This window comes from Diceros bicornis, chromosome 13 (genome assembly GCF_020826845.1).
Source record: "Diceros bicornis minor isolate mBicDic1 chromosome 13, mDicBic1.mat.cur, whole genome shotgun sequence".
NCBI lineage: Eukaryota > Metazoa > Chordata > Mammalia > Perissodactyla > Rhinocerotidae > Diceros > Diceros bicornis.
In genome coordinates, this window is record NC_080752.1 from 53108203 (window position 1) to 53134407 (window position 26205).

At 43.1% G+C, this 26205-nt stretch overlaps 1 protein-coding gene across 13 annotated transcripts in view; it reads left to right on the forward strand.

The window, feature by feature from the left end:
• Window positions 1–26205, forward strand: part of MACF1 (microtubule actin crosslinking factor 1) — a 330156-nt gene that overhangs the window by 255772 nt on the left and 48179 nt on the right. For 12 of the 13 annotated variants that reach the window (XM_058553754.1, XM_058553763.1, XM_058553761.1 and 9 more), the window contains 8 exons: window positions 18272–18433; window positions 18628–18798; window positions 19440–19606; window positions 22673–22832; window positions 23192–23518; window positions 24470–24554; window positions 25062–25303; window positions 25988–26194. In XM_058553754.1, coding sequence (XP_058409737.1) covers window positions 18272–18433; window positions 18628–18798; window positions 19440–19606; window positions 22673–22832; window positions 23192–23518; window positions 24470–24554; window positions 25062–25303; window positions 25988–26194 — 1521 coding nt within the window. Of the gene's footprint in view, window positions 1–5635; window positions 11404–18271; window positions 18434–18627; window positions 18799–19439; window positions 19607–22672; window positions 22833–23191; window positions 23519–24469; window positions 24555–25061; window positions 25304–25987; window positions 26195–26205 lie in introns of those variants that run through there. The other variant, XM_058553765.1, reaches the window with a different exon arrangement.

The following is a 26205-nucleotide window of genomic DNA, read 5'->3' on the forward strand; positions in this document are numbered from 1 at the left end:
TGCAATTAAATTGAAATGAATGTCTATCTCTCCTACTAGAATCTCTCTCATCACTCTCTCCCTTAGTACCTGGCATAGTTTAGGGCACATAGTAGACCCCAATAAATATTTATTGAATGAATGAAAAGAATCAAGGATACACCTTGTGAAATTACTTGCCTTAAGGAGACAGGAAGAGAAGCCCAAAGAGACAAAGAAGGACTGGCTAGAAAGGTAGCATCAGGGATAGCACAGTGTCATGGAAGCCAAAAGAACAGAGTCCCAAGAAGAAGGGAGGACCAATACTCACTTTCTCACCACTGCTTATCCTTAACCCCCTGCAATCTGATCCAACTCCCATACTGCACTGCAACTGTTCTGTTGGAAGTATTTGCTGACTTCCTAGCTGCCAGCTCTAGTGGCCTTGTCTAACTCATTGTCCTCCTCATTCGTTATGCAGCATTTAACATCACATCTCCTTTCTTAAAGGCTTCCTGTCCATTTACTTTCCTGATGTTGTACTCTCTCCATTCTCTTCTCTGGCTGATCTTCTGCTTTCTTTTTTTTGATTTGTCTTCCTACTTCCCAAACATGTGGTTCCTGAAATTCTGTCATCTGCCCTCTTCTCTTCTCTCTCCACACTTAACACCTGGGATATCCCACCCTTCACTGCTCTATGGAAGAAGGCCTCCAAATCTGTATCTCTACCCCAAACTTTAGTCTTTTGTGTGTGAGGTCTTTCTGGACACCTCCACATAGGTAGCCTTTGAGGACTTCACACTCAGTACACTCTAAATTGAATGTTATCTTCTTCACATATTTTCTTCCTCCTTGCTTCTGTCTTATATACTCCTGTGTCCTCAGTAATCCAAGAGTAATACTACAGCATTATTTTTTGTGTGTGTGAGGAAGATTAGCCCTGAGCTAACATCCAGTGCCAATCCTCCTCTTTTGCTGAGGAAGATTGGCCCTGGGCTAACATCCATGCCAATCTTCCTCTACTTTATATGGGACGCCGCCACAGCATGGCTTGACAAGCAGTGTCTCCGTCTGCGCCCAGGATCTGAACCTGCGAACCCTGGGCTGCCGAAGCAGAGTGCGCGCACTTAACTGCTATGTCATCAGGCTGGCCCCTACAGCGTTATTTTAAATTTATTTTTCCCCCTAACCTCTACCTTTTATCTGGTCAGTTGTGAAGTCCAAACATTCTGCCTCCGCAGTTTCTTTCAGAGGCCCTTCCTCACTTAACAGTCCCTTCCTCATTTTCGTGAGTCCAAGTTATTACCTCTGGCCTAAACTGTATAGTCCTCCTAACTGATTGTTCCACCTTCAATCTTCCCCATCTACAATTTATATTCTATACAGATTGACACCAATGCAAAGTCTGTAGACCTAAGCTCAGATCTTAAGAGCCTAGGTATTTAATAGCTGTGTTACTTTGGACAAGTGAGTTTACCACCCCATGCTTCATTTATAAATTAAGGATTTGAATTTTTTAAATGAGATAATACATATTAAATGGCAGTTGAATGAGCACCCAGTTCCAAAATCTTAGGAAACTTTCCACACACCACTCAATAACTCTCATGACCCCCTGGTAAGTTTAAATAAGTAAATCTTGATATAGTAATGGTTTTCTGAATAAAGTGAAAATTCATGCTTGGCATTCAAGGGCCTTGGTGAGCTACTTACCATTCTGACCTCTCATTTTTCCCTTTTATACACCCTGTACTTTAAGCCCTGCTGACTTTGAATTTGCTTCATTAGGGTCTCTGCCTCTTTAGGTTTCCTGCCTCTAGCCTTTCACTTAGAAATCCTTGTCTTCACCATCTCTGTATATCCAAATCCTAATGAGTAAATGTGATTCCCTCCATAAAGCCTTCCCTGATTCCCCCTGCCTTCCTTTCCCCCGCTCTTCTGTCAGGTCTTTTCTAACTTGCAAAGCCCCATGCTTTTGTCATCACCACTGTCTTGGTGAGTGGCTAAAAGAGGGATTAATACACTGTCTTTTGGAAAGTCTACAAGTAGGAAAGGGCTTAAAGGGGTCATGAGAGTTCCTGCAGAGTGTGTGCAAAGTTTTCTCATGGGTTCGGGAATACAAGAGAGCTCAAATAGCATCAAAATCCTTAGTTTCCCATTTAAAACAAACTTCACATCACGCTGCATTGCTCAGTGAGCCACTCTGTAGCCATCTATATATAATAAAAGCACTGAAGAATGGTAGTGACTAATGCCCAACAGGTACAGACTAATACTGTGGAGTTTCCACTTGCCACTAAATAAATGCTTGTAAAGCCTAGAGAGCCTAAGATGAAAGGCATTTTGTAGATTTAAAATGTGCAAGATCCAACCAGTCTTCTGTATCCTTCTCTAGTCAGAACTAATCCTCCAAGAGAGAGAGGTGGATGAAAAGGCGTTATAGAATCTGAGGAAGTGTGGATCTGGGGTCTCCAGATTGCCCTAGGGGGCTGGTGGTTTAAGTCTGGAGCAGACAAAGGCAAAGTGCCAGGTCCATAACTTGGAAAGGGAGCTGTGTTAGGGTGTGAGGAGGCTCCACTCGGCTGTCTTTAATTAGGAAGACAGCAGGAAGGGCCAGGATTGTTCTTTCTTCTAAGTTCACTGAAGGAAAATCAGACACCAATTCTGTTCTTAGGAATTTCGAAATGAGTAGAGAATTCTTTGAACTCTGTAATCAACTAATTGGAAACTAATTTGAAATTTGGCTTCAGCACATATATTTGTGGTTATAGGAGTGGGGGAAGCATCCAAAGAGGTTCTCTGGAGCTCCCTGTACTCTTTTTAAAAGTTTACACACAGCATGTGAAATGAACAGATGCTTTTTTTGTTGGAGCTATCAGGGTAACAAGAGGCTGAAAGCTGTATCAGGTATTTATTTCAGTCACTGAGATGGCTATTGGCAGAGTTCCACATACCAAAACTAAGGAGAAACTCAGGAATAGATAAAAAATAAGACATGGAGGAAAAACACCTTGTGCTTCCTCTCTGGATTTCTTTCTAAACACACACTGATGATAAAAAAGGAGCGAAGCACTCTTGGGCTTCTGCTTTTGGGTGGGTGGAGGATTGGGCAACTTTATGTAATCCTTTCTATAAGGCTGTGTTTGAACTTTTGGGAGTTTTCTCTGTAATATTATCCTAACACTTTAGTCAGAGAGTGCGACTTAAGCTAATAAGTAATTTGAATCTGAACTTCATAGTTGCTAAAAAGTTCCACTTGTTTATTTAATTATAATATGGAGCATTGGTGAGAGTGGTGAGAATAAGGTATATAGGTGTGGGGAGGGGTTAAGAAAACACTGAAGTGACTGGCACCTGACGTGGTGAGGAAACAGGAAAGGAATTTCTGGCCATGAAGTTTGTGATTCCACATCAAGATCATTCTTTATAATAGAATAACCACCCACCCTTAGTCCAGAGCCAGAATTCCTCAGATTCTTCCAACCAGAGGGGCCCTGGCACACTAAACAGTCTGTTATGATATCTGAACACTTAAGTGAGTATGTTTGGTCAGGGAGATTTGCTAGTGAAATTGATCTTGCCTTCCCTGGGATTTTCCAGTTGTACTGAATAATTAAAGGAAAATTAAAACCCGGATTCCCTGAAATGTTACGTATCAGATCTGTAAGCTGATCAAGCCTTTTGATCACAGTGTGTCAGAGTTAGAAGGAACCTTAAAATTCATCCTGAACAAACTGATAGAGGATTTGTAAATCTGTTTCCCCCAAATCCTGCCAAATGATTGCTTGAATTTCTGCTCAAACACCTCCAGGGTCAGGAAAGTCATCACTTTAGGGGACACCCTATTCTTTGAATAGCTGTTAGAAAACTCTTTGTTGGTTCAAAATCTGCCCTTGGATCTTAATGTGCCATCTTAAGGAGCCATCCAGGACAAGCTTCCTTCCTCCCACATCCCAGCCCTTCAGATACATCACATTGATCGTATTGCCTGGAACCTTCTCTAGGTCAAGCATTCTTGTTTTTTTCTGCTGTTTGTTCCTCAGAGGACAGGGTTTCTAGTGTCTTACAGTATAGGACCAGGGAGACTCAGGATTCTGGGGCAGCTCCTTTAAAAGTTTTAGAACTAAAGAGTATTAAAGTTAGGAAGCCTGTCAAAACATAATCTAGTCTGCACCCCTCCCCCACTTTCCAGTTTACAGATGGGGAGAGAGTCTTTTGGATTTGAGTTGGCAGAATTGATCAGCAGCCTCTTTTGAAGTGAGAAATGAAGTGTAAAACATTTTGCCAGTGAAAGGTCTTTTAGTTGCTTAATTCTGATCACAGGCTTCAGCCCACACCTCATTTTTGCCCAAGACCTCTCTGGCTTCCTAAGTAAGCCTAAGGCTCAGCTCAGGGTTTCACTGCCAGATCTTGGTACACCAACTATTGGCTTCACTTACTGTTTATGTAAAGGATAGAAATAACTTTTATGTAAGTTTTACCGTCTATATTGACCACATGGTCCAACAGAGATTCAGATATTTCAAGACTTTTTTTTCCTTCATAAAATCAGAAAATGACCATCACAAAGGGAGCAGAGTATCACACGCCTTCAGAAATACAGCTGCTTCTCATGGACAGTTTCCTGTGTTGCCCTTTGTACTTTCTTTGTTTAACAGTTACCAGGTGACTAGATGGTTTTTCTAAAAGCCAAAAAGCTGTGGACGGGATTGTGGGCCACCTTTCCCTAGTATTTTCCGTCTTCAGACTTGAAATACAGACCCATGCTTTTCAGCTGGCACCAAAGAGGCTCAAGTTTCCTTGGATGTGCACAGCAATAAAGGAGCCCAGGTGTTTGGGCGTGGGACACTGCTGCCGGCACCTCCACCGCTGCCCACCTCCCTCCATCCCTATTCCTCAGTCATTGACACCACTGAGGTCTGTGGGCAGAGAAATCCTGGTGGGAGAATGGCCCAAGACCTGATATACGTGAGAAGGGGGAGAGAGCAGGTGCCCAGAGTTTGTTCAATAACTTGGTCTCTGAGCGTGACCGAATTTTTTCGGATACCAGGAAGGTGCCAGGTTTAAGGCTGGAGTGTTCTTGGACCCGGCAGGGCGCGCCAAAGGTGACATTGGAGAGACTAGGGACAGCCTTTGGAAGCAGAGCTGGAAGCCGAGAGCGATACAGGCGGCCCGCCGCAGCCAGCGCGACCCTGCCGGCAGATGGGGCCCCGAGTGGCCCTTGCCAGAACCGGCTGGTTGGGGGAGGCGGGGGCGCCCCTTCTGAGTTCTCTCGCCCTAGGGCTGGGCTCGGAGCCCGGCCGGTTGGGACGCGGTGGGGGCGGGGGGGGGCCGGGCCAGCGGGAGGAGGGCGGGGCCTTCCTTTGTCAGGGGATTTGCGCGGCGCAGCCGAGGCTCGCGCGGTGCAGCCCCCCTCCTCTCGCCCTCTCGGGGGCGGGGCCTTCCCTCCGGCCCGGGGCGCGGTGGGCGTGGGCCTGGTAAGCCCAGCGGATGGCGCTCTGGCTCCCTCGCCCGGAACCGCGCCGAAGCCCCTCCTTCGGAGCCTCGGCCTCCAATCCTTTCCGCCGCCCCTTCCCCGTCCGCTCGGGTCGCTCCTGTTCCCTGCCCGCGCCCCGGCTCCGCCTCCGCCGTCCTCCCCTTGGCTCTCCGCGTCGCGCTCCCGGCTTCCAGGGGGCCTGCCCGGGCGGGGCGGCGCGGGGAAGTGGGAGGAGAGCCGCCCGCCAGCCGAGCACTTCCAGCGAGCAGCGGGCGAGCGGGCCTCGCGGCGCGAGGGAGGAGAGCTCGCCCCGCCCGGCCCGAGCGGAGCCTTTTGTTCCCAGCCAGAAGTTTGCATGCCGGGACCGTGACAGCTGCGGGCGGGGAGGACGGCGGGGCCGCGGGGCTGGCGGCGGCGGCGGCGGCGGCGGAGAATAGAGGCGGCTGCTTGACATGCAGCCCACGGCGCGGCGGCTTCGGGCCGGGGACTGGCGGCGGCGAGGGAGGCGGCGCCCACAGCACGCGGGACTCAGCTGGCGGAGGGACAAACTAACTTCCTGAGCGCGGGACCCGAGGCCGGTGCGGGAGCCACCTGCCAGCCTGCGGTGAGGCAACCCTAGCCCTCGGGGCGCGCAGCATGGCGCGGGGGAGCGGGCCGCGCTGAACGAGCCCTTCCGACAGACTCTCGGTGGCTACTGCAGCCTGCCTGCCTCTGAAAGGCCCGGCCCGGGGCTCCACTCGCCTTGTTTTTCGGCCACGGCGCAGGGCTGTTCTGGGAGCCACAACAATGCCATGATGTTTTGGAGACAGGAAGCCCCAAGCTGGCCCCGAATGAAGGACTTCCTGTGTTTAAAGTTGCAGAAATATCCGCCGACCAGCCTAGTTCAAATTCAAACACCCGAACTAGGGAGGACGAATGGCTAATTCAGACCAGCTGGACTCTCCAGGGCTGGAACTGAGGATAAAATGAAAGGAATTCTTAGGAGCTTGGGCCATACTTGAAGACCAGAGAGGCTGTGCCATTGTTATTAAAGGACACAATCGGAATAAATTCGCTGTTTCCAACTCTGCTTGGGTGAGAAGTGAGTGGAACTAGATATTGAATAAGACTTGTCAATATCAGATGATTTTTTTTTACTGACTAAATTAGAGCAGTGCTCTTTAAAAAAAATACAAACAGAAGCCATACAAGGAATTATAAGTTTATACCGTTTATCTGTCTGCAACAATGAGGCTGCTAGCCTGTAAGGAAAAGGCTGTTCCTGTTAGAGCTTATCCCAGAATGGTTTCAAAGTGGGATTTCCAGGCCTTTCTGGAGGGCACATCCAGTTGGTGGTTTGGAATTATGAACATGTAAAAGGATTTTTAACTTATGCAGAATACATTTTTGGGGAACCTGGGAAAACTTGTAAAAGGTTGATGGTTCATCTTGAGTGAAAAAGTATGGGTAAGCCACTCAGCAGGCCAGACTGTTTAAGGCAGAACCCCACCTGCCTGGGGAAAGGAGAGGAAGAGGATGGCTATATAGAGGATTGCTATGTTCCACAGCGGTCTATATATGATACAATGAGGATAAACGAGCAAATTGACCAGGGGTCAAAGCTTAATCAGACTTCAAAAAGCACCATGGAAAAGATAGAGGGAAGTACTATATCCAGCAATGGTACATTAGGAGCAGCATCTAATGTTTTTGAATCCAGAGCACCAGAAGGCAAAAAGCTGGATGAAAGAATAATATTTGATGCACTAAAGCTAAGCAGTGATGTGCAGAAGTCAGCACCTGTGCCACCCAGAAGGCGACCAAATGTGGAACGCAAAGACAATGTTAACAGGAGGTCATGGAAGTCCTTCATGCCACACAATTTCCCAGAATTTGCAGAAAGGATGGAGGCTTCTCTCAGTGAGGTTTCAGAAGCTGGTGCTTCAAATCCTTCCTTGCAAGAGAAGAAGGGATCCAGTTCTGCATTAACAGAAAGTTCTGGTCATTTGGACTCCAAGGAACCTCAGTCAGAGTCAGTAACTCTGGAACATGTGTCCAAATCCATAGGTATTCCAGAAGTGCAGGATGTGAAAAACTTAAGTGGAAACTGCCAAGACTTCAGGTTTCAGCAGCACATTGAGAGCTCTCCCCGTGAATTCCAGCCTCCAGAATCAGAAGCTGCAGCAGCAAGTGGTAACACAGATGTACTGCAGGAACACAGATTCTCAAGTGCAACCTGGCCCAGAGCCATGAAAAGTTTGGCTAAGGGAGGATTCAGCGAGAAGCAGCACCCCCTTGGGGACACAGCTTGCACTGTGGAAATGCCACCTCTCTCCCCTTGCCTGAGTGAAGAGCTGTTGGATCCAGAATTGCGTATTCTCGTAACCCCCAGCCTGAGAGAGAAAACAGAGTCTGAGCTAAAGTTTGAGGAGGATGAGCGATGGATCATGATGGAGGCTGAGGAGGAGTGGGAGGAAGAGAAACTGTCAGAGAGAGGAAAAACTTTTCTAGTGGCAGATGAGAAAAAGAACAGCCTGGCAGATATTTTTGAAGAAGGAGAACAAGCAAACACTGTAGCAGTCGTGGAGGATGGAGCTGATTGCTCAGCTGCTGTCCTGGGGACTTTTGATCACCTAGCTGGTGGTCACATTTGTTGCTCTGGTGACTCACAGCCGGCTAAGGACCATTTGGCTTCTGTTGTCAAAGATACTTCTCTTGATTACAGTTGTGTTCTCACAGGTGAGAGTGCTATAGGTGAGCTGAAAAGCAGACCGGCTCAGGGGCTAGAGGGTCTTGTTTCAGATTTAGAATGTACTGTTGTTCCTGTCGATTCAGAGCAGCTCTCTGACACAGATTCAGTACAGATGTTTCTTGAACTTGAAAAAGAGTGTTTATGTGAAGAAAGAGTAACTCCTCTAGTGGAGCTGGAGAATCAAGCCTCTTCTGAAGGGCTGGCCCCATCCCAGGATGCAGAATATTTGCTTGTAATTAGTCATTTTTCAGGGGTTGCCTTAGAAAAGGAACGTGTAGGCCTTTTAAATGTAAGGGTAAAGGACTATGATACTGAATTGGATTGTGAATATTTTAACGCCCTGGCTTCTTCTCAGGTGCCTAACGCAGTGGAACTTATTGCCCACTGTGATACCATGAGGGATACTTCCACTGTTAGTGAGGAGTGCGAAAAAGTGCCTTTTAGCCCCAAGACTGCAGGGGAATTTAAGTTCAGACACCCGGCTGATCTGGAGTTACCAGGAAAGCTGGACCCAGGAGGATTGTCCAACTCGGATCGCAGGGCTTCTCATGAAGAAAATGTATCAGACGTTGAAGCTGAGCTGGCCAAAGAAAATGGCAATTTGTTCCAAGTAGGCTGCAGTCAAATTGAGGGAAATGTTGAGTGTGTTGAGAGTGTCCCCTTCAGTTCTGCTTTTAGCTATGAACTAACAGATGTTACCTCAGGATCTGAAGTAAAAGTGTTGTCATATGATTCACATTTACTAACAGATGAGATTCATTTGGAAAGTAAGAAAGGAGCTATTAATCAAGAAAATAACGGTCTGACTTCTTTGGGAAATGTGGACCCTTGTGAATTGTTGTGCATGGAGAAAGTTGGTGATGAGAATGGTGAGGCCCAAGAGCTGGGTTATGAAGCCAAGCTTTTGGAGGACAGAGCCCCAGCCCATTTTCATAGAGACTTCCCAGATCAGATCTTCCAGGGTCTCCAGAGGAAGTCCCCAGAGTCAGAGATTCTGAGTCTGCACCTGCTGGTTGGAGGACTGAGACATAGCAGAGATGGAGTAGAAGCTGTGAATGATATAAAGCTGAAGCTGAATGTGGCATCGTTGAAGGGAGCGGAGACAGAAATGAGACATTCAGATTCGTTGCTAAATATCTTTCTGGAGGAGCAAGTTACCAAGGCTAGTAATACTGAACCAGTTTTGAAGGAATGGGTAACCATCCCACAGAAGCCATCCCCAGCTGCTGCAATGCCCACTGTAGAAGATGCCCCGGATGCTGCAATACCTGTTCCAGAGGAGGATGTCCCAGCTGCTGCTGTGTCTCCCCCAGAGGGGATTTCTATAGCTGCTGCTACAGTGCCCTCCCCAGAGGAGGATGTGCCAGTTGCTTCAGTGGCCACCATGGAGGAGGATGTCCCAGCTGCTGCAATGTCTGCCCCAGGGGGGACTGCTGCCCCAGCTGTTGCAGTGCCTGCTTCAAAGAGGACTGTTCCAGTTGCTGTAGTGCCCTGCCCAGAGGGCACTGCTCCAGCTACTGCAGTGGCCATCACAGAGGATGTGACAGCTGTTATAGATCCCTCCCCAGAGGGGACTGCTCCAGCTGCAGTGGCCATCACAGAGGATGTGCCAGCTGTTGTAGATCACTCCTCAGAGAGGACTGCTCCAGCTGCTGCAGTGGCCATCACAGAGGATGTGACAGCTATTGTAGAGCCCTCCTCAGAGGGCACTGCTCCAGCTGCTGCAGTGGCCATCACAGAGGATGTGCCAGCTGTTGTAGATCACTCCTCAGAGAGGACTGCTCCAGCTGCTGCAGTGGCCATCACAGAGGATGTGCCAGCTATTGTAGAGCCCTCCTCAGAGGGGACTGCTCCAGCTGCTGCAGTGGCCATCACAGAGGATGTGCCAGCTATTGTAGAGCCCTCCTCAGAGGGGACTGCTCCAGCTACTGCAGTGGCCATCACAGAGGATGTGATAGCTGTTGTAGAGCCCTCCTCAGAGGGGACTGCTCCAGCTGCTGCAGTGGCCATCACAGAGGATGTGCCAGCTGTTGTAGAGCCCTCCCCAGAGGGGACTGCTCCAGCTGCTGCAGTGGCCATCGCAGACAATGTGCCAGCTGTTGTAGAGCCCTCCCCAGAGGGGACTGCTCCAGCTGCTGCAGTGGCCATCACAGACAATGTGCCAGCTGTTGTAGAGCCCTCCTCAGAGGGGACTGCTCCAGCTGCTGCAGTGGCCATCACAGAGGTTGTACCAGCTGTTGCAGAGCTTTCCCCAGAGGGGACTGCTCCAGCTGCTGCAGTGGCCATCACAGAGGATGTGACAGCTGTTGTAGAGCCCTCCCCAGAGGGGACTGCTCCAGCTGCTGCAGTGGCCATCGCAGACAATGTGCCAGCTGTTGTAGAGCCCTCCCCAGAGGGGACTGCTCCAGCTGCTGCAGTGGCCATCACAGACAATGTGCCAGCTGTTGTAGAGCCCTCCTCAGAGGGGACTGCTCCAGCTGCTGCAGTGGCCATCACAGAGGTTGTACCAGCTGTTGCAGAGCTATCCCCAGAGGGGACTGCTCCAGCTGCTGCAGTGGCCATCACAGAGGATGTGACAGCTGTTGTAGAGCCCTCCTCAGAGGGGACTGCTCCAGCTGCTGCAGTGGGCATCACAAAGGTTGTACCAGCTGTTGCAGAGCCCTCCGCAGGGGGGGCTGTTTTGGCTGTTGCAGTGCCTACCACAGGAGATGACATCCTAGAGGAGCCTGCAGCCTCCACCCGAGAGGAACCTGCCATCCCAACTGCTGCAGTGCCCACTCCTGAGAAGCCTAGCACCCCAGCTATTAGAGTGCCCACCCCAGAGGAACCCACCACCCTAACTGCTGCAGTGCCCACCCCAGAGGTGCCTGCCATCCCAGATATTAGAGTGCCCACCCCAGAGGAGCCTGTCACCCCAGCTGCTGCAGTGCCCACCTCAGAGGAGCTAGCCATCTCAGCTATTAGAGTGCCCACCCCAGAGGAGCCTGCCGCCCCAGCTGCTGCAGTGCTTGCTATGGAGGAAGTTTTCCCTGCTGGCATATCCGTCCTGGGAGATACTGCCCGCACTAATTTTGTGCCTATCTCAGAAGGAACTCCTATTCTAGAGGAGGCTTCCTCTGCTGGAATGTGGATCAAGGAGGACCTTGATTCCCCAGCGTTTGGAATAAAAGAGGTGACTGGCACAGTGCTGCATGGGAAAGTGCCTCTGGCTGCAACTGATGGATTAAATTCAAATGAGGTAATTGTTGCTCATTTTGTTGGGGAAGGATCTGGAGAATAAAGTGAGATTTGCAAATTCTCTGATTTGGTTGAGCTTAGAAAGGGCACAGATAGTCCTTTCTTTGGTTCTCTTTGGGACCTGTGGGATTTTCTGGTCTCTCTATTGAGTTAATGGGGAAAATATATGTGGTGAAAAACTTTATAATTCGTACTCTTTTTTTTTATTCAGAGATAAACCAAGACAAAAGAAAATGGATATAAACAGTTGGTTTACATTTTGAAAAAGATTATTAGCAAGAAAGGGTGATTCTGCTTTTGAAATTTACAGTGACCATGTTCTTTCCTAAATCAAGAGGCTGCTTATTGATCAGTTTTGTCAGAAGTCAGGTAGAGGCTAGAATGTGGGCTTTCGAATGAGACCTGGGATACTTTCTTAAACAGTCTGGGAAAATTTAGTTAGATGTCTTGAGTCTCTAATTTCCTCATTTGTTAAGGCAGAACCCTGTGAGGATAAAACGAGATAAGCCATTTAAAGTACCAAACGTGTAAGATTTCAATTACTGTCAATATCCTCCTCCTTTCCCTTTCAAATAGGTATGTTGGCTAGTTGAAAGAATTCACCAGAGGGGCCGGCCCAGTGGCTCAAGCGGTTAAGTGCGCGTGCTCTGCTGCGGCAGCCCGGGGTTGCGTGGTTCGGATCCCGGGCGCGCACTGACGCACCACTTGGCAAGCTGTGCTGTGGTGGTGTCCCATATAAAAGTAGAAGAAGATGGGCAAGGATGTTAGCCCAGGGCCAGTCTTCCTCAGCAAGAAGAGGAAGATTGGCTGATGTTAGCTCAGGGCCGATCTTCCTCACAAAAAAAAAAAAAAAGAATTCACCAGAGCAGCTTGGGTGAAAGTAATATATAGATGTGTGAATAACAGCTTTTTAATACAAATGTGTTTTTCTTAAAGCCAGAATAAAGCATAATAATGTTTATGAAAAATAGAGGCATTTTAGTCATCTTGTCAAACTTTGTGTCCTGAAGCAAGTCACTTTCCTTTCCTGGACCTCTTATTTCTTTAAAAATAAGGGAATTGTGGGCCGACCCCGTGGCTTAGCGGTTAAGTGCTCACGCTCCGCTGCTGGCGGCCCGGGTTCGATCCCAGGCGCGCACCAGCACACCACTTCTCCGGCCATGCTGAGGCCGCGTCCCACATACAGCAACTAGAAGGATGTGCAGCTATGACATACAACTATCTACTGGGGCTTTCGGGGAAAAAAAATAAATAAATAAAATTTAAAAATAAGGAAATTGGGCTAAATCTCCTGCTGGGTCTCTCTTAGGTCCCAGATTCTGACATTCTTAATATGAGAGAACAGAATGTGTTAGGAAACTGTTGGGAACAGTGTTCACATCCCTGAGCACTCCTAGTCAAAGGAATTTGAGATTGGCAGCTTTCTACAGTTCACTGCCCTGGTGTCATTTGGTCAGTGGTAAGGAGTGAAGGAGTTAGAAGTTTAGTCTAATCTAATACAGTCAGGGATTACTGAGTGCAGAGGTGGTTTTGATTTTACACCGTCCCCAGAACTCAAAACAGTACATTCCTCAAAGTAGGCATTCACTGTTGACTGACAGTTAGGATGAATCTCATCTCCTAACTATCCATGGATGCTACAAGACAGTTAGGTTTTCTCATCCACCCCATTGTAGTGCCTTTCAGGGCACTTGTAGTTAGCTAGAGCATCAGTTAAACATGCAGCTACCAACAACGAAAAATCGTTTTGATTATGGGCCATAAGCTGCCAACTTTGCCACAGATCCTCCTGCTTAGCTGAGGGGTGGTGGTGTTGCCTTGGGCTTCACCAGTTATTTTGTAATGTAACATCCCATCAAATTAGAATGCATCGCTTTTCAGATTGATGGATTTTTTTCAGTTTTCTGAGTTTTGCTGAATTTGGGATTGACATCCAGAGCCCAGTAACCTGTTTAAAGTCACTGGCATTCTTGATTATACAGAATGTTTCTAGTATAAAGCCTATAGCAATAATCAATGAAATACAGGGATTTGGGCCGGCCCCGTGGCTTAGCGGTTGGGTGCGCACGCTCCGCTGCTGGTGGCCCGGGTTCGGATCCCGATCCCAGGCGCGCACCGACGCACCGCTTCTCCGGCCATGCTGAGGCCGCGTCCCACATACAGCAGCTGGAAGGATGTGCAGCTATGACATACAACAATCTACTGGGGCTTTCGGGGGAAAAATAAATAAAAATTTAAAAAAAAATGAAATACAGGGATTAAATTTATAAGGAGTCAATCAAATCTGTGTAAAGGAAAAAAATTCAGAGAGACCTTTAATAGCAGTCTATGAGATCTCTGATTCCCCATCTACAAAATGAGTAGATGGGGCTAGGTAGTCTCTAAGGGTCCTTCCAGCTACAAGAGATAGTCATTTTATGAAATATTGCCTGATATAAATGACAGGAGAAGGAAATAGTAGCCCGGCTGCAAAGTTGTCCATCATCTTTGAAGTGTGGTTACTTTATGGAATATCTGGAAGTAAGCAGATGCCTACATCTGTGTACAAAAGGACAAATCTAAGCCATAGCCTCAGCCAGGAGTGTTAACCAATAAGAATGTAGAAAGGCTATTTTGAAAATATTTATTGAAACAAAACAAATATCATTATAGAGGTAATATGAATATACAGACGGCTAAATTGGTGAAATATTATTAAGAAACAGTTTTTCCAAGATGAGAGATGTATGGATTTCATTTTTTCCAACAGAGTTCCTAGAGACGTCTGAACCTGTTGTTTTTATACATAAACACTTAGAACTCGACAAGTAATCATACCCAGAATGTGATTTAGAATGAACTGCTTAGATCATCTGTGTGTATGTGTACCTATGTATAAATGTACACATCTATGTATGGTTAAAATAGATATAAGCTTTCTAATAGCAATAACAGAGTTTAGTAGAAGCAGCAAAATGCCAGAACTTTTTGTTATTTCTATAGTGGGATCCTGGGCCCACTGAGAGCAATCTGTGGTTAATTAAACCGTCTTCTCATTTATAGACTTCCTTGGCCTTATTTCCAGTCACTGGTTTAATGGAAGAAAAAACCTTTTGTGTAAAATAAGAGTTCTATAAAATTAAAATTTGCCAAGAAAGTCTTTTTAAGCAAAAATTGGGGAACCCACAATCTCACCTCAGTGTTCAGCTGATCAGCAGAACCTTTATGGATTTGTTTGCTTTCCTTAACACCATTTCTATACAAGGATTTGTTCATTCACTGGAAGGATATTTGTTGCACACCTATTCTGTGCCAGGTACTGAGGCTTCTGCAGTGAATAGAACTGGCATGGTCCCTACCCTTGTGGGACTTTCGTATAAGTATAGTATAAGTGGGGGCAGCAGACATTAAGCAAAAATGACAAATATATAGTTAGAAATTGTGGCAAATGCTTTGAATAAAAAATAAAGGCTATTATAAATAATAGGGGCATTTACTTTCAATTGTAGTGTAAGGGAAAGGATTTTTAAAAACTAAAAACTGAAAGATAAATAGAAGTTACTTAGACAGAGAGTCAGAGGGAAGAGCATTCCAGACAAAGGAAGTGAGAGCTGGGAAGAGCTTGACGTGTTAGACCTAAAAGAAGGACAAGTGCGAGCAAATGTTCTGAAAGAGTACCTTGAAGTAAATGTAGAGGTAGGAAGGGGCCAGGCAGTGCGGGGACTGAGAAAGAAGGCCTCAAAAGGATCTATACCTTAAAAGCCATGAGAAACTATTGAAAGATTTTAAGTACAGGAGTGAAATTATTTCATTTACATTTTTTAAATGTAGACAGTAAACATTCTCAATGTTTTGGGGGGTTTATAAATATCAGATTTCTTTTGTCTTACATTTTATTGGTTTATATTAATATAATTGGCTTGAAATACAGAAAACATTGAATGGTTTGCGAATTTTAAAAAAATCATGCTGGCTACTGTGTATAGAATGGATTGTAGGGGATCAAGGACGGAGTAGAGAGGCCTGCTGGGTTACTGCAGAGTTTCAGGTGGCTTGGACTTGAGAGATGTCAATGGATTTGAAGACAATTGGATGGATTCAAGATATATTTTGGAAGTAGAATCAATAAGACCTGATAATGGCTTTTATGTTGGGAGGGAGGGAGAGGAAGTCATCAAGAATAGCTTCTAAGTTCATTTGTACAACTGATTGGATGGAGTCGGGGGATAGTAGTAAATTGTTGATTTAGGGAGAAACAGATTTTGGGGGAGAGGAAAGTAGGAGGTACTGTGCAATTTTGGAATGGTTGGGTTCGAGATGCCTGTGATGCATTTGTATGGCAGTATTAAGAAAGTAGTTGGATATACAGATTTGAAACTCAAAGGAGATACATATATATATAAATTTTAGAGTCAAACATTTGTCATGGTTAATATTTAAAGCCATAGGAATGGATGGAATTGCCTAGAAGAGAGTATAGAATGAGAAGACATCCTGCCCTTATCTCCACCCCCAGAGACTAACATTTGGAGGTCTAGAAGAGAAAGAGGAAGAGAGCAAAGGACATCAAAAAAGGATCAGTCAGGATGAAAACTGGAAGAATGTGGTATTACCAAAGATAAAAGTGTTTTAAGTTCTTGGGGAAATTTTCTGTTTTCTGTCTCTACTGCCTCTTACAGCCTTGCAATAATTTTTACTAGTGTTCTGCTTTGGAAAATGTCTGCCAGCACTGGTTAGTTAATAACATGGCACAGTCCCATTGAAATACTAAGGAGTAGGAATTTTAATGGATCTAAAAGTACTGGTTTTGCAAAACAGCTTTATTGGGGAGTTGAGAGAAGGGAGCAAGTGTTTTCAAATTTACTTTCTTGAACATTCTCTTCACTTGTCTTCAAAATAAATATTTAGATAGTATTTATTTAGAGGTGTTTTCATACATTTTTAAACTTCTGAAAAAAGATGAGACAAATACCCATTCCCTGTCAATTTAATCCATAGAGTGGAGGTGGGAAATGAAGGAATCTCTAATGCTCTTGGGAAATGTTCATAAATAAAGTAAATCCAAATTTTTAAAAAAGAGTTTCATTTACATCTCTATTCAATAGAGCTTCTTGCCAAGATGGAGATATTCACTATCTGTGCTACCCAATACAGTAGGCACTAGCCACACGTGGCTGTTGACACATAAAATGTGACTAGTGTGGCTGAAGAACTGAACTTTTAGTTAAATAGCCACGTGTAGCTGCTGGCTACCATATTGGACAGCACAGAATTTAAATGTCAGTCATAGTTTGAGACAGGATTTGATTATTGGGTAAAAGGCGGCCCTTCAGTGCAGATTTGACATCTTCCCTCTGTGCCTTTGGCTTTCTGCTTCTTTGCCCTTCCAACCTCCACCCCACCATCATTTTGTTGCACCCAAGCAGCTTAAAAGATGGGAGTTGTTTTTTTCCCTCTGCTCTGATTTTTCTGCAGTGAAAACATCTTTACTACAAAATGGAATCATAGCACTTGCTTTTGCTGGGAACTATGTTGTTAGGGAAACAGTCATTTTTAGCTGAACTGCCTTGTAGTGTTGCCTAACAAAATATAGTGTAATCAAATTATAGTATAAAATGAAGACCACTGGTAATTACCTTTGTAACCCTCCTTTTTCAGAGTTCCCTGGGGCTTTTCCTCCCTAGTGACTCACTTATCCAGCCATAGACCATTCTTTCTAGAATCAGTTTCCTAATCCTAGTGTGATCTGTGGTCTCATAAAAGTCAAAATTAGTCTTATCCAAACTTATAATTTTCTTGTACATTTATTTTTGTCCTCTTCCATTTTCTGTCATCCTTTGGCCTTTATTGACTCACCTGTCTCACTGAAACTGAAGGAACTTTTTGTGGAAGAAAAAAGAACAGAAATAGATCCAGACTAGTGGGGTATAGCTGATTTTATCCTCTGATATTTGGGAGAAATCTGATCTTAGGGACAAATATTTATTTCATTCTTTCCCTAATACCATTAGAGTGGCAAAAGTGCCATTCTCTTTTGACTCTTTGTTTCCTTCTAGAAATTTCTAAGTCATCATGGAGTTTAACTACAGTAGAAAGAAACATGCACATTACTTGTTACACTTGTTCACGTTGTTTTCAAATTCCATTGTTTCATGGTGAGCATGGATATACAGTATCATTATTTTAAAAATATTTCACGTATGTCTGCATCTTACTCAGAGTATGTGTCTAAAGTTGTGAAAGACATTTCCCAGTATTGTTGGCCTGTTTCCTTCTGTAATCAGAGGAGTACTGTTTCAAGATTATTGGCTGTGTGTGGTCTGTGGCCCTGGAACAGAATGGAGTTAAATGGCCACCGGGGGATTAAGTTATGAAGTTGGCGTTTTTCACACTGTTAATGTGTTTTGGCTAATATTAGTCCTAGTCAGAGAAGAGCATTGCATATATCAGTGGTCAGTTAAAGATATTCCCCAAGGTATTTTTAATCTTAAATAGTAGTCAATTGGTATCATTCTTCCCTTTTAGAATTGATATACTTCACACTTTTATGATATCTTAAGGCTGCTGCTTCTCTATTCTCTATAGTTTTTTGCATTAAAAATTAAGCAAGCAGATTAAAAACAAAAGCAAAAACAGAAACCATGAGTCACTGGGTTAAAAACCTAAGTGGTGCCATAACTCTCTGTAATTACTTGTCTATAGGAGGGATGTATTGAAATATGAAACTAAATGTTTCCCTGATAGTTCCCTATACAAATGGCTTGTTTTCTCTTGTTATCCCTGGCCCTCCTTTGTTAAATCATAAATCTCCCAAGAATAACCAGTCACTGTGTGGTGTAGAGGGTCTGATTGCCTTTAGATTAAATCATCTTTGGCTTGCAATTATCTAGATGTTTCAGAAAGAACAGGTGGATCCTCTTCAGATGAAATTACAGCAGGTGAATGGACTTGGCCAGGGATTGATTCAGAGTGCAGGGAAAAACTGTGATGTGCAAGGTTTGGAACATGACATGGAAGAGATCAATGCTCGATGGAACACACTGAATAAAAAGGTGAGTGGCGAGGAGGGTAACAAATGGCCTGGGAACAGAGGGCATAGAAAAGAGACATCTAAATCTAAGGTTTCCCTGGAACCTGAATGCAAATAAAACTTCAGCGGTTGCAATCTGTAGTTAGGAAAAGGGGTCAGTAGAAATTTACAAAGCTTTCTCCTTTCTCATAATGAGCCTCCATGTCTGTGATACAGGTTGCACAAAGAATTGCGCAACTGCAGGAGGCTTTGTTGCATTGTGGGAAGTTTCAAGATGCCTTGGAGCCGTTGCTCAGCTGGTTGGCAGACACTGAGGAGCTCATAGCCAATCAGAAACCTCCATCTGCGGAGTATAAAGTGGTTAAAGCTCAGATCCAAGAACAGAAGGTAAGTGAGAATGTTGGGACAGTGAACTGTAACAGCCATAGGGAGTGGCAGACAACACATGTGCTTACAGTATAGGGAGCATATTCAGGAGTTTCAGTAGAATTCTAACCTACTTTGTGTGATCCTGAAAAGAAAGGTGGAAATTGATTTTCATCATCTTACTTTAATCTACTGGTTTACTGTGGCATATATTGGACTGACCAATTTTACTTGTTCATGTATCCTATTTCAATGTTTCAGTAACAGCTTTACCTTAAGAGGTTTTTGGTGTTTTCAGGGGCAGCAATATTCTAAATAATGTTGTATATCATGCATAAGGTTCCTTCTATATTTTTTGTTGGCTTAATTTCCATTTCAGTGCATTTTTTTCCTGGTTCAAAATAAGTTCCCTTAAGTCACATAATGACGGTCACTGCTCCATTTAAAAACTTCAGTGTGAGAAAAGTTTATGTGGGTGGTAGGAACTATGCTGTATCTCATGTTTTTGCCTCAGGATGAAAAAAAAAACACTTCGCTTAAACTTGGGATTTGGCAGGGTGGGGTTTTTTGGATTTTTTTTGTTTGTTTTTTCTTTCTCACTTCAGATATTGAAGTGACCCCATGTTTTCGCTTTTCATTCTCTTTAAACATGTGTACAATAGTTGCTCCAGCGGCTCTTAGATGATCGAAAGGCCACAGTAGAGATGCTTCAAGCAGAAGGAGGTAGAATAGCCCAGTCAGCTGAGCTGGCTGATAGAGAGAAAATCACCGGACAGTTGGAGAGTCTTGAAAGTAGATGGACTGGACTGCTCAGCAAGGCAGCAGCCAGGTAAGGCCAAAGGAGTTTTGAGGAATGGGTCAGAGAATGCTTGTTTTCTCCTATTTTTGACTTGCTATCACTGGGATGCTCTAAAAGCTCCTGGGTGATTCATACAGAAGCTTTGGAAGGTGTTTAATGGCTTTTATCTTGGAGAGGGATAAATTTTTAGAGATGATCCTCATAACCAGAATAACTCTGAGGAAATGAGCCTCAGCTACTCCATAAATTTCTGAGAACTAGAAGACTCATTGCTCTGTGTTGTTGTTCTGCTGCAGTATAATCATAGTTCCAAACGACAGACGCAGACTTCTACAATCCAGCCAAGTTATTTTCTGAATTTTTGAAACAGATTTTTCCCTTTCATATTTATAAATAATGCTTTTGATACTTGGACTTGAAATTTATCATATTTCTTTTCTGTTAGCTTATCCTAATATTAGATGTTTTTGCACTTAGGAATTAGTCTGTGGTTCTGTTCAATATATGAGCATTCAAGAGATGCATAAACTTTCTTCAATAAATGGCCAAAAGACAGGCAGTATACTTCCCTCCTCCAAGGAACTGCTTTCTCTTTCCATAGCTATAAGTTACCCCAGTGACATTTGAGCTTAATAAGTCACACGGATGTCTTTACTTTTAGCTTATAGTGTCCCCGGTTTTAAGAATAAATGCTAGCTAATGAGAAATCAGTGTGCGAGTAGTAGAGTTGATCATTTATTATTGTATCCTTTCAGTTTTCTAGGTAGCCAATAGCAGTCTTCAAATAACTCCCTTTTCAGTCTCTACTTCCACCGGCCATGGATTGCTTATTTCTTATCTGAGTTACAGAGTATTGCTTACCCATATTAGTGCCCAAAATGAAAGAATTTAACTTATTTTTATTTCCAAATTGCAGTTTTTTTCTTCTCTCTCTCTGTCCATTTCCACCAATAGTACCATTAACCTTCCAGTTACCTACGCTTAAAACCTCAGCCCCATTTTTACCCTCCTCCCTGCTTTGTGTCCCACCCACATCTGTCAGGATGCTAAATTCTGTCCATTTTACTTCTACAGTGTCTTTGCTATCCATCCATTTCTCTGCCCCTCACCTACTCTGTTCATGACTTACAGGCTCTCACCTGGACTAGTTCATAGGAGGTAGCCCAGCTGAGGTAGCTTCCTAACTAATCACTCATCACTCTACTGCCGCTTACCCTCAGCCTTCTCCTCTTTGCATGCTCAAAGACCTTCGATGACTGCCTGTGGCCTATAAAATAAAATCTCAACTCTTTAAATCAACATTCAAAGCCCTCTACTGTCTGGCCCTAACCTACCTTTCTTATTTTCCGATATTCTTTTCACTCCTTGTATTATAGGTAAAGTAAACCATATTCTGTTCTTCAGTATCTTCTGTCAGTTTCCTAATTCTGGGTCTTTGCTGATGGTGTTGCATCTTCCATGAAATAGTTCTGTCCATCTTCTCTTCTGTGAAGCTTTTCTTTATTCCCCAAGCATAGAATAACTTCACCTTCCTCTTAACTGCCATAACTATCTGTACCTTCATAAACTCCTTAAAGTCATGATTTGTTTCTAGTGTATCTTTTTATGACTCTTTCCTTCTACCTCAGCTGCTTCCATCCTCCTAGTCTGACACAGCTTCTGGGCCAGTATTTTAAAGAGAAATACCAAGAGTTACATCCAAATACCAAGTTACATACAAAACACTTTTATTTAGATTCTTTGATATTGAATTTTTGATGCCTCTAAATTATTTTAGCTCTTCTCTTTGCTATCCCAAATTCTTTTACATTGAGTTCTTCAAACTTTCAGATTCCAAAATCAGAGATGAGACAGAAGGACATAGAAATTAGGGGCAATTCTTTTAAGTGAAATTTTAGTTTAATTATAACCTTTATATGTTTTAGTTGTATTAATTAAAGATGTATTTTGAAGCCTGGCATAAACAAACTAAGAAAGGAAATTCTATACGTTGGCATTTAAAAATAGCATCTAGCAATACGTTTTTCTTTATATTCAAACTTAATTGAATTTCCAGATAATTAAAATGGCAAATCTTTATATTTAAATCATTTCTTATTAAAGTAAGTTTTCCAGGGTACCTAGCATAGGACCTGGCACAAAGTATGTGTTCATTAAAGGTTTGCTGAACTAAAGTACATCAGTACCCGCTAGGCCTTTTCAAATGGCATAGCATTTAGTCTGTTCTTAATGACTGAAAGTCATTTTTATGGCCTTTTATTATTAATTTTAATAACGAAATTCATTGTTGTGCTAATACAGTTCTGTGGTTGTTTTTCTGTCTCTTTTTTATCAGGCTGCCTCCAACATTTAGACTTCCTCCCCCTTTTGTAATTTGCTGCTTTTAATCTATAGGATACTGGAAATCCAAGCTTAGTATGGATGTTATATTAAATAAGATTTAAGATTCCAAGTGAGCTATAAAGTCCCTAGTTCTTTTGGCTGCCATTTGTTTTGGCAAATTCAGATAGTCTGAGGTCATTTTTAGCTTTAAATCTGGATTCAAAGTTATGTTCTAGACTTGAAATTACTAGAAGCCTGACTGGATTTAGGAAGATGGGAAGGGAGTTTTAGTTCATAGTCTGCCTTTGCTCTTCAGATGCTCTCTGCTCTTCACTCACAAGTGAAGGTAGCAGTGACAGAGAGAGAGAAATGAAGACTGGTGATTTTTTGACTCCTTTAAACTTTATATTGGTCACATGTTCAGATGATACATTTGCTACATTCCATAAGAAAAAGAGCATTAGAAGGTTGATTCTGATCTTCATTGTACTATGGCTGCTCACTGAGTGACTTGGGCAAATCTTCCTTTAAGACTTCAGTGTCCATTTTCTCTTTTGTAGTAGTGGGATCATTATTCTGCCTACTTTACCAAAGTTATGACAGAATCAAAATAAGGTAATGCTTATGAAAGCCTTTAAAACAGCAAAATGTGTTCTGTTTATCATTGATATTTAAAATGTACCTGGTAAAGATTGGTCTTTTACTGAATACAGTGCTGTTATCAGCCTTAATGTGAGTTTTTGCCTGAGCAGCTTGTTCTATATATTTGTGTAGGCAAAAACAGCTGGAAGATATCCTGGTTTTGGCCAAACAATTTCACGAGACAGCTGAGCCCATTTCTGACTTCTTATCTGTCACAGAGAAAAAGCTCGCTAACTCAGAACCTGTTGGCACTCAGACTGCCAAAATACAGCAGCAGATCATTCGGCACAAGGTAGGAAGTAGTTATGGTAAATGAAAACACAGAACTAGAATCAGAAATCCTAGAAATTAGAAAACTGCCTGAAGCATTCTAGAAGATGTGTTTTGTGGGTTTCTTTAAGTTTACTTTAAAATATGGTCAAATTGTTAATTGGAATAATCACATCCTTGAAATAAAAGTAGAAATCAACTAATAGGCTACCATCAGAAAAAAACAGCCTTTGTTCTCAATTTTTATATTATTTTTGCCTTTCAGTAGGTGAACTTTTTATATTATTATTTAATTTATTTTATCATTTGTTATTCATTGTTTTATGTTTACTTTTCATTTATTTTGTTTCTGTTATTCACTTTTTCCATCTGGATTTCCAGGCTCTGGAGGAAGAAATAGAAAGCCATGCAGCAGATGTGCACCAGGCAGTCAAAGTTGGGCAGTCCCTCTCCTCCCTGACATGCTCTGCAGAACAGGGTGTGCTGTCAGAAAAGCTAGACTCATTGCAGGCCCGATACAGTGAGATTCAAGACCGGTGCTTTCGGAAAGCAGCCCTGCTTGAACAAGCACTGTCTAACGCTAGGCTTTTCGGGGAGGATGAGGTGGAGGTGCTCAACTGGCTGGCTGAGGTTGAGGACAAGCTCAGTTCAGTGTTCGTAAAGGATTACAGACAGGATGTCCTGCAGAAACAGCATGCTGACCACCTGGTATTCATGTTTTCCATTCTTATTGGTTATGTTACTAAATTATTTTGTAATTTTGATTTATGTTTCTTTTCATTTCTTTTTCTTTTTAATTTCAAACATTTCAACTTTGTTTTATACACAAATTCATATTTATAGACTTGTTGCTAAGGACTAATCTCTTTTTTGATGAGTCCATGGAAATACTTGTACTTAACAAACTGAATCAATAATTCTAGAAGATGATCCAGAATGTAGTCAGGGGCCGTCTCAATTCCAACTCATGTTTTACATAATTAGGTAAAGTATTAATCAGTTTCCATTTGAGCGATTTTATGAAAAAGAATGTACTTTAACAAAACCAGATTACCTAAATAGTGCCCAGGGTTTGATCATATAGCTGTAACTCTAGAATTTATATGCTCAACTTCCAAGCATTCTGTGTCATCTTAGTAGAAAGAAAAATTTGCCCTTTTCATTTCATTTTTATGAAATTTCTTTGGGGATGGTAAAAATAGACAAAGCAGTTTTTATTTTTAATAATCTAAGATTCTTCTGCTTCATTGCCTTCAGATATTGAAAGTTTTTAACTGGTAGCCTGATTTAGTCAGCCTTTTCTTGCTCTCTTCTCTTGAACTCTGTGTCTTATTCTTTGTTATGGACATGGTAGACTTTTTTGGTGAGTTCTACTTCTGCCTTTCTGGGTTCAGGTTTGGTACCAATAGTTTGGTAAAGCTGATTTAATCCTAAATCTCTTCTCATCCAGTACAAAGGAAAGCTTGCCTCTAAGTATCTGATTTAATTATTTTGAGTAATTAATGGGGTAACCAAGAGATAATGAAGGAATCAAATATCTGATTTTTAAACTAAACTAGTGTTCGTCTCTTTACTTTAAATTTGGCCTCTTAAAAGTCTCACGTTTCTTTCCCTTTGTTGTGCCATAGTTTTAGGATTAATGGTATTCTTTCCTTGCAGGCTTTAAATGAAGAAATTGTTAATAGAAAGAAGAATGTAGATCAAGCCATTAAAAATGGTCAGGCTCTTCTAAAACAAACCACAGGTACTTTGAAAATTGCGTCTCTTAGCACCTCTATGGTCAACAGACAATCATATTTCCAGGGAAACAAGCACCCTGTACTAGCCACTTCGCTTTGTAGATAGGAGAAGCTTACTCTTCACTGATTTTATTACTGGGAGGCTGGCGGCCTGGGTTTCTATTTCCTGCTAAATCTTTTGAAAACTAGAAGACTTTGTTGTCTCATATCTGGTTATAGATGATGACTCCCCCTGCCCTTCAATATGTCAAATGCCAGCAGTCACTAAAAGGTGCTGGGAACATCTAGAAACACCTGCAGTCCAACTCAGATCTTAATAATCTCAGAAGTGGCTTCTTTTATCACTTGAAACGTTTATTTCCCACCTCCCTTAGTGTGGGATGCTAGGTGAAGTCTCACTGTGATAGGGAGAGCGCCTCTATAAAATTTAAGCTCTGATTTGAAGAAAGGGGGATTAAAGGGACTCCCTCATATCCTGTTAAATATGAATAATTGTGTGCTGTCTCCCACAGGCGAAGAGGTATTGCTTATCCAAGAGAAGCTGGATGGAATAAAGACTCGCTATGCAGACATCACAGTCACTAGCTCCAAGGCCCTCAGAACTTTAGAGCAAGCCCGGCAGCTGGCCACCAAGTTCCAGTCTACCTATGAGGAGCTGACCGGGTGGCTGAGGGAGGTGGAGGAGGAGCTGGCAGTCAGTGGAGGACAGTCTCCAACAGGAGAGCACATACCCCAGTTTCAGCAAAGACAGAAGGTGAACTGTGATTTCACACTGTAAAAGGAAAAAAAAAGTTTTCCTCCTAGAATCCTTAAGTTCAAATTTTTAAGTTTCATCACCAACTATCTTTACCTTAAATCTAAACCAAAAATTTCTGCCTGCCTCCTTTCTTGTTTACTCATGGACAGTAAGATTTTACATAAAGACAGACCTAAATAAGACCACTGTTACGGGCTGAAGAAGAGAAAAGATTGAATCCCAAAACCCTAGGAAGTTTGCTTCATATGTAACATTTTAGCATTTGCTTTCATGATTCATTCTCTAAAGAGTGCTTCATGGTTATATTTGATTCTCTGTAGGATCTAGTATAGTTCTAGATGCACAGAAATACTGTGTAGGTACTTGTTGAGTTAAATACCTCTGGTTAAAGCATTGTTTATCGTTTCTATCGGAGTAAGGAGGAAAAAGAAAGAAGCACTGTTTGTTTTACCCAGAGACAGTCTGGGTCAAGAAGTGTTACAGACAGTTCTAAGCAGCAGCTAAGCCTAAAGTCAGGCTATGGAATGATTGAAAAATCTGAGACAAGAAAAAAATAAGTGAAGGAAGGAGGTCAGAGCCCTGCTGGGATATGTGGTAGAGATAGCACTTTTCACCCAGCACAGCTGCTAATGTGCTTAATTTAGCAAGGTATGGCCTGAAAACTTTTTTTTACCTCCTTAGGAATTAAAGAAGGAGGTCATGGAGCACAGGCTGATGTTGGACACAGTGAATGAAGTGAGCCGTGCTCTCTTAGAGCTGGTCCCCTGGAGAGCCAGAGAAGGGCTGGATAAACTTGTGTCCGATGCCAATGAGCAGTACAAACTGGTCAGTGACACTGTTGGACAAAGGGTAGATGAAATTGATGCTGCTATTCAGAGATCGCAACAGGTAATGTTTAT